The sequence below is a fragment of the Leopardus geoffroyi genome, chromosome X, assembly GCF_018350155.1.
Source record: "Leopardus geoffroyi isolate Oge1 chromosome X, O.geoffroyi_Oge1_pat1.0, whole genome shotgun sequence".
NCBI lineage: Eukaryota > Metazoa > Chordata > Mammalia > Carnivora > Felidae > Leopardus > Leopardus geoffroyi.
In genome coordinates, this window is record NC_059343.1 from 88,814,756 (window position 1) to 88,834,008 (window position 19,253).

Here is a 19,253-nt window from a genome sequence, read left to right on the forward strand (position 1 = left end):
ATTAAAAAAAATAAAGGTGGATATTTCTTCAGCAACTTGATAAGGACTCAATATGAGTATGAATAGAATCTGGGGGCTGGAAGAGAAACTGAGGCCTAGTGCAACGAGGCAATATGTGAAAATCTCATGGCTAGAGGGCCCTTCTTGGTCTGGGTACTTACTAAGCCCTGGGCTTAGAAATGATCCTGGGTAATCATTTTGTTTTGCAAGTGGGAAAACAGGTCTGACAATGCCAATAACTTGCCCAATGTCACACAGTTTGTTAAACAAAGACTAGGATTATGCCCTAGGACTCCTGACTCCTCTCCTTGGAACACCTCAGCTACCTTGGTCTTCCCCAAAGAGACCTTTAGGGACTAGTTATACACACATATATACGTGTGTGTGTGTGTGTGTGTGTGTGTGTGTGTGTTTAAAAGTTTAATGGGGTGCCTGGGTGGCTCAGGTGGTTAAGCATCCAACTTCAGTTTAGGTCATGGTCTTGACATTCATGAGTTCAGGCCCCATGTTGGGCTCTATGCTGACAGCTCAGAGCCTGGAGCCTGCTTCGAATTCTGTGTCTCCCTCTCTCTCTGTCTCTCTCTGCTCACGCTCTCTCTCTCTCTCTCAAAAATAAACTTTAAAAAATATTTTTTAAAAAAGTTTAAAAAAAATTTAAAAAATATTTTTTAAAAAAGTTTATTTAATTTTGAGAGAGAGAGAGCACACACAATGAAGGGCAGAGAGAGAGAGAGAGAGAGAGAAAGAGAGAGAGAGAGAGAGAGAATTCCAAGCAGGCTCTGTACCATCAGCACAGAGCCAGACGTGGGGCTCGAACCCACGAACCATGAGATCATGACCTGAGCTGAAAGCAAGAGCTGGAGGCTCAACCGACTGAACCACCCAGGTGCCCCTAGTTTATTTTTATAGATGGCGGGGCTGTGGTGAGGACTCTGAAGAGGAAATGTCAAAAAGAATAGACTAAAAGATAAAAGCAGAGAGATCACAAACCTCAGTGTTCCTTGGGGATTTTCCTTTCTGTCACACCTCCCCAGCTGGCCATTCCTCCTCCCTCACATGGCCTTTCTGTGGGCAGCCTCCAGAGTGTGGCTCTGGGCCTCTGGTTGGCCTCCTCTGCCCCCATCCTCCTGCCCCCTGGGGCACATGTTTGCTCACATCGCTTCAGCTCCCGAGACACAGACAACACCCGCATCTGGTGCTCTAGCCTTGGACTTCACACTGCTTTCCACAGCTGGTTTTGGGATATTTCCACATGTAAATATGTTGAGCTCAGCTGGAAAGCAAATTTGGAATTCATCTTCCCTCTGAAAATCTGCGGCCTGTTCCTACACCCGTTTCCTTGGGCGCATCCATAGTCTCCCAGTCCTCCAGACTCAAAGCTATCCTGTCACCAGAGGTTGGTGGGGGGGGAGGCAGAAATGGGAGACTCATTGTTCAATGGGCCCAGAGTTTCAGTCCGGCATGATGAGAAAGTTCTGGAGATGGACAGCAGTGATGGTTGCACAACAATATGAACGTACTTAATGATGCTGCGCTGTGCATGTAAAAATGGTTGCAATGGTAAATTTTATGTTATATGTATTTCACCACAATTAAAAACAACAGAAAAAAACAAAAATCTTTCTTCTAAAAATTGTTTTTCAATTTTATTTGTTTATTTTGGGAGAGACAGAGAAAGTGAGGAGGGGAGGGGCAGAGAGAGAGAGAGAGAGGGAGAGAGAGAATCCCAAGCAGGCTCCACGCCCAGCAGAGAGCCTGATGTGGGGCTCAAACCCACGAACTGTGAGATTGTGACCTGAGCTGAAATCAAGAGTCAGACACTCAACCGACTGAGCCACCCAGGCGCCCCAAAACAAAAATCTTTTAAGCCCTTCTTGACTCATGGCTGTTTCACTCTCTCCTCCCCAGCTCACTCTGTTAAATAAAGGTCATGCTAATTTTTCACTCCGCGGAGGTTCTGCAAACTTTCATATCCTCCAGCATCAACAGGAGTGACCAATTCCCGAACCTCACTCCCTTCTTTAGTCTGGGAGTGGGGTCTGGAATCTGCCTTTAAACAAACTTCCCCACACAGCTCATGGGGATGGGCTGCAGACTGCATTTGGACAAACACTCCCTTGCAGTGTCTTTTGGTTTTGTCCTTTTGTCTCCTTTCCATGACCCCTGTCCCTGCCCCGGCTGGCCCTCATCACCTCACACCTGGATTACAGCAACAGCTGGCCTGCCTTTGGCTAGCCTTTCTCTGCTTCAGCCTCCCCAGCTGCCAGCACCCATCTTCTGCAAATATCTTTGACATCACATCACTTCCCTACTTAGAAGCCTATCATGGCTCCCTCAGCCTGATTAGATCCTATCTCAATTCATCTGACTGGGAGCCAGCCAAGTTGCCCTCCCATCCCCCCTCTTTCCTCCTTCCCTGTTCACTCCCATCCCTGCAAGCTCCTTGATCATTTTTAATCTAATGTGAGCCTCTTCTGCTAGTTTGGGGTGGTCTCCTTTCTACCCACCCGTGAAACACTTCTGCTTACACAAGAGGAATTAGAAAAGCTGTTGAGATTCGGGGCGCCTGGGTGACTCAGTCCATTAAGCGTCTGGCTCATAGTTTCAGCTCAGGTCATGATCTGAGAGTTCGTGAGTTTGAGCCCCGGGTCGGGCTCTGGGCTGACAGTGCGGAGCCTACTTGGGATTCTCTCTCTTTCTCTCTTTCTGCCCCTCCCCTGCTTGTGCTCATTCTCTCTCTCTCTCTCTCAAAATAAATTTTAAAAAACTTAAAAAAGGGCACCTGGGTGGCTCAGTCGGTTAAGGGTCTGACTTGGGCTCAGGTCATAATCTCATGGTTCGTAGGTTCGAGCCCCACATAAGTTCGGGCTCTGTGTTGATAGGTTGGAGCCTGGAGCCTGCTTCGGATTCTGTGTCTCCCTCTTTCTCTGCCCTTCTCCCACTTGTGCTCTCTCTGTCTCTCAAAAATAAATAAACATAAAAAAAAAAACTTAAATGCAAACTGGTGCAGCTGCTCTGGAAAACAGTGTGGAGGTTCCTCAAAAAATTAAAAATAGATCTACCTATGACCCAGAAATAGCACTGTTAGGAATTTACCCAAGGGATACAGGAGTGCTGATGCATAGGGGCACTTGTACCCCGATGTTTACAGCAGCGCTTTCAACAATAGCCAAATTATGGAAAGAGCCCAAATGTCCATCTACTGACAAATGGATAAAGAAGATGTGATTTATATACACAATGGAATACTACTTGGCAATGAGAAAGAATGAAATCATGCCATTTGCAGCAACGTGGATGGAACTGGAGGGTATTATGCTAAGTGAAATAAGTCAGAGAAAGACAGATACCATATGTTTTCACTCATATGTGGATCTTGAGAAACTTAACAGAAGAACATGGGGGAGGGGAAGGGGGAAAAATAGTTACAGAGAGGGAGGAAGGCAAACCATAACAGACTCTTAAATACTGAGAACAAACTGAGGGCTGATGGGGGGTGGGAGAGGGGGGAAAGTGGGTGATGGGCATTGAGGAGGGCACTTGTTGGGATGAGCACTGGCTGTTGTATGGAAACCAATTTGATAATAAATTATATTTAAAAAAAAAAACCTTAAACCTGTCTCGATCCTCTTTCCCGTTTCTCATTGTGTCTGTCTCCCCTCCCCACCAGTGCTGGCCCTGCCTTTCACTAGCTACGTGACACGTGGCAAGCCGTTTCACCTTTCCATGCCTTAACTTCATTTTCTCATCTGCAGAATGGGGATCTTAGCCCATTCTCATAGGTTTGTGGAAAGGATTAAAAGAGGTCATGGATGTAAAAGGGTTTACAGCAGTGTCTGGCACAAAGTAAATGCCATGTAAGTGCTAACTATTATTACTAATTATTCTTATGATGACCCTTCCAGCCAGCTTCTCCCTGGAAACCACTTTTGCTTGGAAGAGCTAACTGAGGGAGTTCTCTGTCAAACCCTGCCCAATCTAGTGGAGGTGATCCGCAGAGCTTCTCTGCCTGAGACAACCTGAGGAACTGGGCTGTCTACCAAGCTCTAATTATGTTCATTAATTTCTAACCAACTAGGAGGAGAGGGAGTGAGATTTGAAAGCAAGAGTGTTCCAGAATATGTACGATGATGTTAGGACAACTTCAAAATACCCTAAAAGGACGGTGGGTTGGGTGCCTTCTTTCCGATGATCTTTCTAGAATCCTTCTGCCTATACTTCAGGTCCTTCCTGATCTGCTTGCTCCCTGAGTTCCTTCTGGGAGCCCAACTGGGAAAGCCTGTCTCAGTGGTAGTTCCCAGCCTGAGAGCTTTGCACCTTGTACCCCAGTAGTCCTTGTCTGTAAATAATCTACTTCCCACATTTCAGTTCTACTTTTCAAATCCCCCTCAGTGTTTTTGTGATAAATACAATGAATTCCTTTAAAAGCACTACTGAATCCACAGTCATTGTCATTAAGTGTTTTTTCTCTCTCTCTCAATGAATACTAAAAGTTCAACTACTATTGGGTTGAGGAGAGTCTGAGAATAATTCTGACATTTTATTTATTTAGTTTTAATTTGTTTTCAGTTTATTTATTTTTAGCATGAGCGTGCACGCACGCAAGAGAGAGAGAGAGAGAGAGCGAGAGAGAGCGCACAACTGGGCGAGGGGCAGAGAGAGAGGGAGAGAGTTGAGAATCCCAAGCAGGCTCCACACCATCTGTGTAGAGCCTGAGCAGGGCCCAAACCCATGAACCATGAGATCATGACCTGAGCCAAAATCAAGAGTTGGTTGCTCAACTGACTGAGCCACCCAGGTGCCCCTGATATTTTAAAAGAGCCCCTTGTTCTCACAAAGGCTGGGAACCACTGCCCCATGGGGTACACGGGAGCCGTGGGGAGTAGCACCAAGCCCTCTGGCTGTCAGTTTTCCTGTCAAATGGAGGTAACTCATAACTACCCCTTTTTCTAAGATCAAGAAACAGAATGTTCTGCATTCATGAGGAGGGGCACAGAGCGGTGATTCTCATCAACGTATGGGGAGGATCAGATAAGAGATAAGAGGGTTCTGGGAGAGGAGGCATGTTCAGGCAGGGGAGCATTAATGCTGCTGTTCCCCTTGTTCTTTTCCTTCTTCTGGGTCCAGCTGGACCAGCTGAGCCCAGAACCCCAAAGCCCGTGAAGGTCTTTCCGGGACTAGTGTGTTCTTTTGTCCCTCCACACCCCTACTTGGTTTTCTGTGGAGCAACAACAAAGAACTCCTGTATGTGACTAACAAACAGCCGCAAAGTTCCTCTTATCTAGTCTAGCAACTGATGTGGCCTCAGAAGTTGTAGTGTTTGTCTCTGTTTAGTTGGGGTTGCCTAGGAAACAAAGTTGTTCTCTCTTTCCCACTCTGTGACCGTGGGCCAGTTTTTTTCCCCTTTTCTTGTAGGGAAAGGCTGGATGACTGGGGAGGGCCATGTGTTTGCTGAGCCATCTTCTGGGTTTCTCTTTTGCATCTGTGGGTTCTTGTTTGGCTGGAGAGTGGGTGTGGGAAGTCTACAGATGAACCGAAGAGTCAAAAAGTCCCTGAGGGCCTCTTGAAAGGGGGAGGGGCTTGGGACCTAGTGGGAGCTGGGAAGAGCCGTATTTGGGTCAGGGTGGATGCCTGGTCCAAAGTTTGTTCTTGCAGCTGTGTGAAGTGTGTGCGCCGTGATCAAATCGGCCGGTGTACACAACGAACTTGGCATCAGGAGCAGAGAGGTTAGGAGCAGGTGGGGAAATTGGGATTTGAGAGGCCAGCCAGGCAGAGGTTAAGTTCTGAAGAAGAGTTTTGGCAATTGGAAAAGAAGAGGCCAGCACGTATGACTGCTACAATAAAAGAAGCATGGCATTTTGAATATATTTGGACAGTGATTGGCACAAGGGATGGGGGCCAAGACCTCTTGGTCCTTGAGGTTTGTGGTTCAGGAAAATCAGGGGGTTCTGTTAAATTTCAACTGGCAAAGGGATAGGCATAGATGTTAGAGGAAGTTGAGAGTGAATGGAATCACTTCCCTGGGAATAAGATGGGGCTTAGTACACAGCTCAGGGTCTATGGGTGTGGCTAAGGAGACATGGAATAACTCGTGGACAGAATCAGAGAAATGGCAGGACTCTGGATGCCAGAGACCTGGGGTCAGGGAAAGAGTGATGGATGAGAATGGACCCCACAGAGAGCCAGAGGAAGGAAGCAGAGTCAGGATCCTTCGACCTGCCCATGCGTGCACAGCTGGTGGGTTTTGAGCCAACTTTCAGCGGTGACAAGTGCAAGGGCAGGGATCCTGAGCATCTTTCCTTGGGGGAGGCGGATCCTGTTGGGCACCATATACATTCTGTGCCCTTTTCTCACGAGGGTCCTCTTAACTCCTTTGCCAAGGTCAAGGGTCTCACGTGGATTGGTATTAAGGAGGATGCGCAAAGTGATCCCAAAGATGTTTTCAGAAGAAGGAAGAGGCCCACTCGCGTTTATTTGGTTCCCTCCCTTTTCTTTTGGGCCCTTTTCTTTTGGGCCTTCTTGGGGTATCCTTCCTCCCAAATCAGCCCCTTAACTTGAGGTTGTGTGTTAGTGGTCACTTAGCCACTTGCTCTGGAGCGGTCTTATGAAAGCAGGGAGCAGGCCAATGTGGTAGATGTGGGGTTGAGTCCCCCAATTTGCCATAATAGCTGTGTGACTTTCGGCAAGTCACTTGCAATGGCTGAGCCTCAGCCTCCTCACCCGTACAATGCGGGTGTTTTGAGAGTTCTGCAAGATCACAGATGTGGCACTGGCCTGCCACTTAGAGGGTGCTCATGAATGTTCAGTGCATCAGAGAAACAGGGCCCCCAACCACGCCAGGGCCCCCCCCCAATACCCACTCCATTTACACTCAGACGCCAGGTTTATTTTTAGAAAAAAAGAAGAGCAAAGTTTATTGAAATTTCAAGCTACATTTGAAAAATCAAAATCCAAATCCTGGAGACATACATCAGAAAATGGAAAATGTTCACTGCCACAGAACCCCCTAGACACAAGCTCCCTGAGTACATCACCCAGGCACCGTCAGGTCAAAGCCATCCCCTCGTCCATCCCTTGTCCACAAGGGGACACCAGCAAGCCAATCATGCAGTTCACTTGCAAGTTTTCCACAAACACCAAAACAAAAGTTTCTCAATGACAATGTGAAGTCACAGCTGCTCTTCTCTGAACCCCATTCTATGTAGTCAGCACCAGTGAATGGTGGGTTTGGCATCTGAATGAGGACCTCACACATCTTCGGGCCGGGGCACACATGGGGCAAGGGCTGCAGCAACAAGGCATCTGTGGCCACATTCAGAGGCTTGGCCCTCCTCCCTGCCTTTTCTCTTTAGTCTTAACCTAAAGGACACACTGGATCAACTTGGTAAATGAACACAGTCAAAGAATTAGCCTTAAGAGATAAGGGACCAGTTGATACTCCCAAAGCTGGTTAGGCCCTTCAACACATAGGTGTGTGTATGTGTGCGCGCGTGTGTGTGTGTATACATTGCTACACTAAGATATAGATCTAGCCCTATGGGTATATATACGCATGTATGGCTATATAGAAAAACTATGCCAATACTAACCAAACAGAACTTTGTAAGCGGTCATCCCAAAGCTGTAATCCCACACTGGGCTGTGCGCAAAGCCATGCATTAGACCATATGAACCAACAGAAGACTGACTTGGCTCAATCTCTCCTATCTGTGGCCCTGCCTTGGTGAGACAGGGGAGAAGAGAGAGGTTGCCTCTGCTCAAAACACGAGTGGCTTCTTCATAGGAACAGTCGTTGTCAGGTGAAGCTGCTGAAGATGGCCATGGAAATGAAAAACAGACCCCTTATGCTTTCTGGAGTAAACTGGCATCACATCTCACACTACCTTTCTCCTTTGCCAGTTGCGGCCAAGTTGCCCAGACCCTGGGAGCCCCCAGGACACGGTGGCATTAGAGGCTCACTGGCTGGGGGTGATGTGGCCCCACGCAACTCAGCCTCCAGAGACCTGCTCTTTGTCAGGGGTCTGTCACTGGAGTGGACCCAAGTGGCCATGTCCTTAGGACATCTCTTGGCACCAGCTATGCTAGGTGTAAAGTTCTCCACGTGAGATGACGCTTGGGGAACCAAAAACAAACTGGAAAGAACTAGGTAGAACAAGTTTAGTGGCTCTGCCCACCCTGAGGACAGAGCCACTTACACCGCAGAACCACCGGGGGCCTCAGGTGCATGTGGGGTTTCTGGAACTGGCTCTTCGGGGCTCAGGCGGGACTGGAACTTCTCCAGCTGCTCTGGGCTTGCCAGGGTCTTCAGGAGGGTGTTCTCACGCTCCAGCTGGGAGTTCTTCTCCACCAGCTCCCGGATCTGCTCCTTCAGGATCTCCACCTCCTCTCTGACTGCATACATCAGATGATTCTTCACCAGATCCTGCCAGAGAGGGGAATCACAACAAAGCCATCCAGGAGCCATCACGGCCCCTCTGCAGCACCTTCACCCTGCTGTCTGGGCACCCCCGTGCTGTCCCTTGTGCCACTGGCCCTCCCCCCAACCTCCCCTATCAGCATCCTGGCCTTGCAGCCCTATTCCTCCCTTTCTCCAAAGCACTTAGACCCACTCAAGAGAGTTGCCCGACTGGACAATGCCTGAGCTGGAGCCCCGCTTTGAACTACACAGGATGCCTTCTGCAAGTTTCTACTGACTTTCAGAGCTGGCCACTTAGGAGCCACTTCTGTTGGTTGCTGGTGGTCGACTCTATACCCGTTTCTACATAAGGTCCTGTTGCTGGCTGACCACCTCTCAGGGAGGACCTGCTAGGCACCCCATAAAGTTTGTCTGCTGTACACATCTTCCCCAGAACAAGATTGGCTCTTTTGGAGACTCCTCCTCTTCAAATGACCCAGCACACCGGTTGCATCTGTGGTGCAACTAGACAGGACACTGGTGGCCCTGGGGGAAGGTGCCAGGATTGCTGCATCCTCTCTAAACCTGATGATTGCACTGGGGGTAGGGAACTGTGTCACTGGGCACTGGGGGCACAGTGAAGTGGTTGCTGACTGCTGGAGGCCCCAACCCCCTGCAGTCATTTTGACTGCTACCTGGAGTATGACCTCTACTTAGTAAGGAGAGGGAGATGGGGAGGGGTGCTCTGCTTCTTGGTTCCTCCCAACTCCTGACCCTAGCCCAGGCTCTGCGGAGGCACTGCAGTGCAGTTGCATCCAATGAGCTCTTGCCCCTGCCAAATGCGGGGATGCAGACAAATTCAAGAGTCTGAGCTCCCTGCCCTGCAACCTCCCCGGGAGGGAGCTACAGGCTGCTGCAAAGAGCGGGAGGAGAAAAGGAGGGGGGTCCAGCAAAGGCGACTGCAAATGCCCTAAAAGGTGCCGCTATGTTGGGATGCTACTTAGGGGCTCCAAGGGCAGAGGAAGCAGGCCGTTGGCTTCCTCAGGCTCTTGCCTAATGGCTTTTGCACCCACCCCCTCAGTCCTGCCCGAGTTACATAAGCGGCAGCTAGGTCTGGGGACAGGAATGACGCAGTGATGCCACTCACCATGGCCTGCTCAATCTTGTTGTCTATGGCCACCACGCTGGCTCCAGAGGCACTGCCAAAACAAAAAGCAAAGCGACCGCGTTACCCACTTGGTTCCACTCTGAGTACCTGGCAGCTGCAGCCAAAGTCCTCCATCTGCCCCAGCTCTTCCTCTCTCCCACCTCCCTGGCCCGGAGTCCCGGGCACTTTGTTCCCAGGCCCTGCAGGAAGCTGCACCTCCCCACCCGGGCCGGCTCCCCGCCGCGTGGAGCAGCGCGCGGGTCCCGGGGCGCACCGGCGAGCGTGGTCTGCTCCGCCGGCCAGGGCGACAGGCAAACAATGGGGGCGCGCGGCCTGGGGAATAACCCCGCCGCCAGCCCATTCCGGCGCCGGCCCAGAAGGTCCCGGGTGAACCTACCGCGCTCCGAAGCTAGCTAGGAATTCCTTCTCGGCTCGGAAGCTTCCGGCCTTCTCCCCAGCGACGCACGGCGCGTGGCCAGCCCTCTGCCCAGCCCTGCCCTGCCCGGCCCCGCCGCCCCTCTGCCTCCGGCTGCCTCCGCCTCGGGCTGCAGCAGTTCGTTCTCACGGCGCATCGGCCGCAGGGACGCTCCGACGGCGGATCCCAGCGCGGCGGTGACCCCCCTCCCTGCGTCCCCTACCCCCGCCCCTTCCCAGGATGCTGCACCGCGGGGAACGGGGGACCGGCGGCGCACGGCTAGCTCGGTGATCCCGCTCGCAGCCCAGCCCCCGCCGGCGCCTCGGCTCGGGAGCTGCGGCCAGTGGTTACCTGTTATCCAGCTTAACGGAAACCACATCCCCTCCAAGCAAGGAAGAGAAGAAGGAGATGTTGAAATTGTGCAGCTGATAGACCGCCACCTCCATGGGGGTCTGATACATTTCGGCGTTCATAGCTCGGGCTGCTTGGGCGGGCTGGGCGGCTGGCGGCTGCTGGAGCGCTGCACAGGGCTGGGCTCTGCGAGTCGGGCCCAGGGGCTAGGAGGGGGGCGAAGGCTGCCGATGGGACGCAAAGCCAGGCAGGCGCTTCAGAGTTGAAGGGAAGTGACTCGAGGGGTGTCACCTAGTGTGTCACAAACTCCACAGCCGCCAGTCCAACCCAGACTCGGAGATATTTCGGCTCCTGCTTCTTTATATAGGAGGAGCTGGCTGCGTCACATGGCGTCAGGGGCCATGCAAATGAGTCCTGTACCGGGCTTTGTGGTCCAGTTAAACCACATCCCCTCCCTGAACCTTAAGCTAGGACTGTAAACAGTTCAGCACTTTCTTGTGCCAACTGGCATCTGCAGAGAGGGCTCTGGAGATTGGTAAAAATCAAACTGGAGCTGATTCTTGAAGAAAGAAGTCCAAATGCCCTAACAAGAGCAGAAAGCATTCAGTAAAGGGTGGCGCTGGTTTTCAAAGCTCTTCTTCAGGTGTCAGCCGGCACACCCCCATGGCTTTGCAATGCCATCACACACCACGCTCCCTGGGTACCCACCCTCACCATCAGGAGCCTCACCTTCTTCCTGCCTCCTGACTTCCCAGCCGCTCTTCTGCACACACACTTTGTCATCTGCAAGTCCCCTCACCCAGCCCGCTGGCCTGCACCCAGTCCCAGCCCCTATACACTCACCTCCTCCTCCTTTGGATGTAGCCTTCTGTGTACTGACACATGCACAGATCTGTGACATGCTCAGAATGCAGCTGAACTAATCTGCACCTCAGTGTGCATGTAAGGAGAGGAGAGTGTCCAAGAACTCCAGTGAGCCGGGGGAACATGTACCATGGGGAGGCTGGGGCCATGTGGGTGACAGAGGAGGTGGGGGAGGAGATGGTAGGGGAATGAGTGCTGGAGTGACCACAAGACAGGGCCCTTTTCCTTTGATCTCCATACCCTACTCTGCAGAGAAAATACCTTCCACATTATCCAGGATTTCATGTCCCTATTTTTAAAAACAATATTTCCTTACTTTCCTATAAACAGCAAACTACAAACCAAGGCTATATATAAATTATCCCAGGAAAACACCTGCCCTGTGATTCGCCCAGCCACAGGTAAGAAAGGCTACTTCACTTCAGGAACAGATTCCAAGTTCCGAGGAAAATGAGGTGGTTGTTGCCTACCAAGAGTTACATATGTTTCCATGAAAATTTGTTTTCATTCTTTTCAGTCTCCAGCTTAAACCAAATAAAAGTCTGCAGCGGCTAGAGGTCCTTTTCTCCTGATGTTTCCTAAGCGAGGCCACCTGGTGGACAGAGGCGGAATTGCAACCAGAAGGAGCAATCTAGACAGAACAAGGGACAGGTGATGACCCAACGCAAGGATTATTGACATGGACTCAGGGCCGTGAGGAGAACATCGGGTTCCACCACACACACAATAGCTGGGATGAAGTTGGGGCCAGTACCCATGAATCAGTTTGTGATTCAGGCAGTGGTCCAAAGAAATACCCTAATGCAATCATGCTCCTGGAAAAGTACTGGGGCCTCTTATCAGCGAAGAAAGTAATTACTATTTGCCTGAGGCTATTTCTCCTAACCAGGTGCCTGGCACCGACACCCTGGCCAAGGCCCCAGTTAAGCCCAGTCTTAAGGCCTTGATTTTCTCCAGGCTGCCAGTGCCATTGTGCAACCGAACAGCCAACATTTTTGCCACTATGAAATGGGGCTCCCACTGGATCCCACAGGTGGTAACACACGCACAAGGGGCCGTTCTACTTGCAAAGGGCTGACAATAGAACTATCTGAGAGAACCTACTGTGTGCAGGCCCAGGATAGTGTATGTCTTCACCCTAGTTTAGGTGGGAGATAATCCCAGTCTCTGGATATTATGTTACCTTTAGGTCATAAATTCTCCCAATTTTGCACTCAACTGTGTGTAGTTGGCAGAACAAAGCCAGACTATATTTGTAGGTCATCGAGAACACTAGCTGAGGAAAAATAAATACTTTTCTTAAATCAGAAGCTTAATTGATACTGGAATTCCCTGATAGAGTAATCTGCCCTCTGTGCCACAGGGAGCTTTCTTGGCCCCAGGAAAGAGTCGAGGAGGTTTCATTGGCTTGTAAATCTTTCCTAAACTAACTATTGCTACCCACCCCCACAATTCCAAGTGAAATGATGAAAAGAAAGAGGGAGAGATAAATAAGCTGGGTTGGCAGAGAAAAAACACCACCAGGGAGACAAGGCATAGGACAGAAGAAAAAATAGCTCCTTCCATGGGGACTCCCTTATATGGAGTCAGAGGCAGAGAAACCAAGGTGGTTTGGGAAGGGAAAGGAAGAGAAGTTTGCTAGCAAAGTTGTGTTTGAATTGTACGTTAATTATGCTTTGATTAAAAATAAGCTGAGTTTGGGGCGCCTGGGTGGCTCAGTCTGTTGAATGTCTGACTTCGGCTCAGGTCATGATCTCGTGGTTCGTGAGTTCGGGGCCCCACATCAGGCTCACTGCTGTCAGCGAGGAGCAGGCTTCTGATCCTCTGTCTCCCCTCTCACTGCCCCTCCCCCGCTCATGCCCTCTGTCTCTAAAAAAGAATAAACATTCAAAAGAAAAGAAGACTGTCTTAAAAAAAAAAAAAAAACCTGGGGCGCCTGGGTGGCTCAGTCGGTTGGGCGTCCGACTTCAGCTCAGGTCACGATCTTGTGGTTCATGAGTTCGAGCCCCGCGTCAGGCTCTGGGCTGTTGGCTCGGAGCCTGGAGCCTGCTTCCGATTCTGTGTCTCCCCCATTCATGCTCTGTCTCTCTCTGTCCCAAAAATAAATAAACGTTTAAAAAAAAAAAACAAAAACCTGAGTTTGAGACCTACCAACCATAATGTCTACCATTAAGTGAGCACCAGCTATGGGCCAGACATTTGTGCCAGCTGCTCCACAAAACCTGTGGTGTAGGCACTGTCACCATCATTTCACAGATGAAGAAACCAACGGTCTAAGAGGCTACCTTGCCCAAGGTAGCACAGCTAGTAAATTACAGAGCTGGGACTCCAATCCAGGTCTTCCTGACCCAGAGACCAAGTTTGTTCCTACTGCATTTAGGAGTGGGGTAGGGGGTAGGTGTGTTGAATAAGTGAATCAATGCAGTTGGGGGGCTGGGTTGGAGGTGCCCAAAAAGCAGTAAGGAAGAAGAAAGGATGAGGGGCAGGACATGTGCCCCTAGGATGCCAGCAGCAGTACTGTTAGAGAATGGTCCAGAGGCCGACTTTGAGCTCCGTCAGCACAGCTGGCTTTTCTGACACTCATGGCAGGGGACAGCAGCATCGGGGACCAGAAGAATATCCAAAGTGTCCGTGTGAAATTTATAGTGGGCTGGGCTCACCCACATCATTTCAAAAGGCAGCCACACAGTCCTCAAAGAAAGCTCACTCTGTCTAAGGAAATAGGAAATATTAATCCAGCCCGGTGGCTCCTGCAATGACAAATATGTAGTCAGGGTATACGATACCCCAAATAAAGTAAGTAGTCTGAGAATAATCACAGTACAGGCAAACCTCCACTTCCTAGGGCCCCACTAACTAGCATCCTTAATTAACTTTTTGTTGTTGTTTCATATTCCTGCTATGCTCAGCTTTTAGGAGAATGAAGCCAGGCACAAGAAAACAAGCTCCTACCAGGGATTTAGTTTTACAAAACAACTTCGAAAGGATGTCCCACGTTCAGCCCACTCAGCCCACGCTCAGCCAATCTCTCATCCCCTCTATACCTCTAGTTTTGCCTGCTGCCAGGCAAGTGAGAAGTGATCACCTTGAGGCCTTAGAATCCACCATTAGCAAACAATGAAACAATGGCTGGATCCCAGGATCCCAGAGTTCGCTAAGGCAAGACAATGGACATAAAGGTCCCTGTAGAGAGATTTTTTCAAACAAGGGCAGGTAAGAGGGGGAGAAGAGAAGAAGCAGGAGACTCCAGAAGGTTTTCTGCTTAACCCCTGGCACACTAGAAAATTCCTCTGCCCAGAATATCTGCAAGAAACCTCACAGTGAGTGGAGGCTTGTGCTGTATGAAGTATCTATGATCTGATCTAACTTTTCTGAGAAAGTGCTGATCCGAGGGGCTCTCTGTGTCCCTATGTCCTACGGAGGTGGGCCCTAGGTAGGAAACCGTGGGCTAGGGATTCACCAGCCCAGCGACCTGTGTGCATATATCCAAATTCCCTTTCTTCTGTCCTACACTCGACAGGCTGGGCTGGACCCAGAGCCAGCACAGCAACAGCAGCTGGCTGATGAGCCAGGTCCTTTGCTGACTCACAGGTCTAGCCCCAGTGGCCACGGGATTCGGCAATTAAACAGACACAGCTGCCCCCTCCCTCTCTCAGGGGTGACTTGTAGATGCAGGGTGGCATACAGGAGGACAGAGCCAACTCCCTCCATTTTAGGAGGGCCTGGAAGCTGACTTGTTGAGCTGGAAGAAGTGTCTCAGCATTCCCACCGATATGTTCCACTTCAAAAGCCAGACTCTCTAGGACAAGAGCGCTTCCTACTTGGGGTTCCCACGGGACGGTGGGACAGAGACTGGGTAGTCTGGGCCACAGAAGGCGTGGGCCAGATTTCAGCACGCTGGTGAGGGGTGGGGAGCTGACTTGGGGTGGGTGTGGCGATGAGGGGGAACATCTCACTTCCCTTTTTGTCACACTTGAAGCATTGTGTACCATGTAGCCCAAAGGAAACTATTTATAGGCAAGTCTTCCTTATTTTCTACAGGGAATGTTCCACCCAAAGATTCGGCAATGGTGCCAGCAAAACACAGGGTCCTGTGTCAGGAGAAGCGGAAAAAGACACGACGTGAGAGGTGCAGGACAAGCCACAAAGCAAACACAGGGTTAGGAGCTGGAAAAGGAAATCAAAAAGGATATTGAGCACTGGAGCATTAGCACAGTTAATGGGGCGGCTGCAAAACAGCCCTCCCCTCTTATTCCTCCACCCCGGCCCCCTTCCGGCTGAAGCTCTGGCTACTACTAATTACTTACTTGTCCCTTTTTCTGAAGAGGCTGGGGGAATAAGGAGGCTGAAATGCCATCGTTTAATTTGTCCTTGCTTCTGTCTTATCTTCTCTCTTCCCCTCTGCTTCCCCCTCCAGTGTGGAAGACCATAGACAGGAAGGCCACTGCAACTTACATCGTTACTTTGGCTTCATGGAAAATCCCCAAAGTCCAGAAGGAGGGAAGCAAGAAGGAAAGACGGGGACAGAGAGAGCGCCTTGTCCTCTGTGGGTCATGTGAACTGCCCTGCATGGCCAAGGCCCAGAACCCTGACTCTCGGGGTGGGGTGGGGTGGGGGGGGCAGGAAAATGGTGGGGGAGGATGCGAACACAGATGCAGAATGCGATGGTAGGAGGGACCCCAAGGAGAGTCCTGGTGGAGATGGATACTCTCTTGGAGAAGCAGTTCTAACCACTGATTTGGGCCAAGCCCTGACACCAAATGACGACAGGAGCAAATGAATCGTGCCTTTCAGCTCCCTCCGGGACAGGGTCCCATGTGAGCTTCACAAACAATCTCTGAGTGACACTAGGGATGAGAGGCAGAACCAAACCCCATTCTGACAGGGCGGGCCTCCCTGCTCACCCTCATTCAGAGGAGTTCAAAAAGCGCTCTTGTCGAATCATCTTGGTCACCCCAACTTTGGCGGCTAACTCTGACGGGAGGCAGTTCCTCCCGGTGTTTTGGAAAGACTGGAAGTATTGGCCAACATTAGCCAGGAACACTGTTTAGCTCAGTGGATCTTAAATCTTATGAACCTTGTGTCAGTATTTATGCCTGTCTCCTTTCCCCTTATGCCTCGCAGCTGGGAAAATTGACCTCCATCATTTTTCTGAGCCCTCTTCTCATTTTCCACCCGCCCCATTACCCATCTCCTAGTGAAATAGATGTTCCTGAAAAAGAGACTGCAAAATTAACCTTAGTCAATAGAATCTCCTCCTTCTCCTCCTTTTCCCTCTCCGTGTTGCCATTATCATTCAATTCAAGTCAGTTCAACTCAATTCAATTCAAAATTGACTGAATGCCTATTTAAAGCCTAAGGCCCTTTTTTTGGGGGGGGGGATTTAAACAACCAAACAAACAAATTTTTGACCAGTCAAAAATTGTGCTTCCTTCCAGAATATCCTGGGCCTGCAGCAAATTCGGGAGTCTCCCTACTTGGTTATATCTTAGTGAAATGTCTGCTTCAGGAAAAAGCCCAGGACTTGAGGGTGTCTGGAAGGGTAGCTTGGGGTTCAGGAGGGCCACAACCACTGCCATCCCCAGGCATCACTTCATTCCTCAGAATTGACTGTGCTTTTTTTTCTCCTCACCCTGACCGTTGGGCCATGCCCATCTAGACGGGGATAACACAGCTGCCGCAGAGCTTGGACTTTTGGACCTACGTAGCTGCTCTGACCTTGTAGCCTAAGTGCCGTGCCTCTAACTCAGATTCTCTTCCTTAACCCTCAACATTTGTAAACTAAGGAGTTTGGAAACCTTGTTTGTAAACAAAGCATAGATATTTGCTCTCTGAGTTACCACTGCCTTCCTTCCGAGAAGGGTGTCCATGTTTAGTGTGGGGATCACCTCTACCTGCCCACTTCTCGGTCTTCCTTCTTTGGCCAGCTCCTCTTGGTCTTAACCTTGGTTAAGGTTAACCTTGGGAGGCTCACCCTCCCAAGCCTGCACCATCTTCAGGCAGGCGGAAGGCCTCCCCTCCCCCAGTCACAGCCCACCCTCTGGAAGTCCTAGCCCACTGCAACCTGCTCAGGAGCTGGGAGAGAAAGGGGCAAGAACATGGCCACCCTTCACGTTTGCACCAGCCCTCCACCAGCCGACCCAAGCCAGGGAGACCCTGGCAGGGCCTCTCCCTGTCCCTTCTGCTCTGTGGAGCAGCCCCAAGAGCTAAAATTCCAAGCCATTTTTTCTTGGAATGGGTTGCCAGGGTTACTTTGAGTGGTGTATGAAGGACTCAGGGCTACTGGTAATGCGTGGAAGACAAGAACCAGGAGGATCTCGCTGGGGATGTGGAGCCGGCCGACAAGAAGCCAATGAAGAGGCCAGGGCCTCCAAGGTGGAGCACCTGGCTCCATTGTGGGCCCTGCTATAGAATGGGTGACCTTTGAAGTGGTACAGGTTTCCTGGGGAACAAAACGCCAGTAATAATGCCAGCCTCTTTAGGTGCTTGGGCTCCTGGGCCACGATGGGCAAGCATTATGAGCCTCCCAAGGCTCTTGCGTTGTATGCCCCAGGCCCGTGCTTACCTCATAGCAGAGCTATTCACCAAGGGCTCACTTGAGGTAGCTCCTTGATCCTCTGTGGTGGGATTCTCTGACTTGTGAAGAGGGGCTCTGCAGATTGCAAAGGGCCTCCCCACTCTCCAGCTACCCCCAGAAGCCTCGGAGGTTCCTGGATGGAAAGGAGGCAGCCTAGCTTCGGTGAGGCCAGTGGCAGGAGGGGGCAGGGGACACGCTACTCGCACCAGAGAAAGGAAGGAGAGATACAAGGCAAAGCTCCTCCCTGGGCAGCCCCCACCCTGGCCATGGGAACAGTGCCCGGGAGCTCAAAAGAGTGTTTGTTGGGAGGGTTAAGGAAGGCCTCCCGGCTCGGTTTGAGAATTGCTGACAAGGAATATACATACCTTATCAGGAAGAAAGAGAAGCACAGAGGCACACACATCCATGCAAACATTTCTCTCAGCCTTTCACCAAGTCTAATTCACAGAGATAGGCAGGAGAAGGACATTATGCATATCTTCTGTCTCTGTCTCTGTCTCTCTCTTGGCTATTGCCAGCTTCCTCCTGACCACAAATAAGTAGTAAGACAACAGGACATGGCAAGATGGCAAGGCAGGACACTCTAGACCAAGCCAGCGTATCAAAAGACACAGCCTTGGGGGCTCCTGGGTGGCTCAGTCAGTTGTGTCTGACTCTTGATTCTGGCTCAGGTCATGATTTCATGGTTTCTGAGTTCAATCCCCACATCGGGCTCTTCACTGACAGTGCAGAGCCTGCTTTGGATTCTTTCTCTCTCACTCACTCTCTCTCTGGCCCTCCCCTGCACTCTCTCTCTCTCAAAAATAAATAAATAAACATTAAAAAAAAGACGCAGCATTGGCTCTCCCTGACATCCAGGGCCAGCTGCATGCTGTGCAGAGTCATAGGTGATAGGGTTCTTGGGAGAAGCGTGGAGAGGCAGTCAGATGGGTACAGGGGGAACCAGTTGAAGCCTCCCACTGTACACCAGGAACAGGAAGCCCTCGTGCTGCCAGGTGCACAGGTTTCAAAGATGTCGATCACACATTAAATTAAAAGAAAAATAAAAGCAAGCACTGCTTGTACGCAATCATATGAACGCCAAAGAAACGATCCTCACAGGCTCCTAGAAGAAGACCGTTCTAACTACAGCCAGTCGTAGCACAGATGCTATGTGACTGGTTACCTGAGAAATGTGATTTAAAGGGCACTGAGAAAAAATCCTCTCAGTACAAGATGTCTGCCTGACCTAGCTGCTGTACTGCCTAACGACATCACCATCTGAGTCATACTCCTGGGTTCTAATGATCATTCCTGGACTTCTTTATAATTTGAGGAATTAAGAAAGGGTTTTTTTTTTCTCCATGAAAAAGCCCTGGGAAAGTGCCACATTCTGCCACGATCGGTTATGCATACTTAAGTATGAACTCAATTTTCATATTACTTTCAACAGAGTGGTCAGGGGCAGATCAGCACTGGAAGACAACTGGACACACAGCAGGTAAACCTTGCTTGGTGGGCTGCA

At 50.4% G+C, this 19,253-nt stretch overlaps 1 protein-coding gene and 1 long non-coding RNA gene across 7 annotated transcripts in view; one reads left to right on the forward strand and one right to left on the reverse strand.

Annotated features, from left to right (window-relative positions):
• The first annotated feature begins 364 nt into the window (after positions 1–364).
• Positions 365–7,584, forward strand: LOC123594005. The gene is made up of 2 exons (XR_006710642.1): positions 365–406; positions 7,471–7,584. It is a non-coding gene; the product is annotated as an uncharacterized LOC123594005 (long non-coding RNA).
• TSC22D3 (TSC22 domain family member 3) overlaps positions 6,884–19,253 on the reverse strand; it is a 62,397-nt gene continuing 50,027 nt past the window's right edge. For 2 of the 6 annotated variants that reach the window (XM_045470552.1, XM_045470553.1), the window contains exons 3-4: positions 9,543–9,594; positions 6,884–8,422 (exon numbers count right to left, since the gene is read on the reverse strand). In XM_045470552.1, coding sequence (XP_045326508.1) covers positions 8,192–8,422; positions 9,543–9,594 — 283 coding nt within the window. In that variant the 3' untranslated portion in view covers positions 6,884–8,191. The other 4 variants (XM_045470555.1, XM_045470554.1, XM_045470556.1 and 1 more) reach the window with 4 other exon arrangements.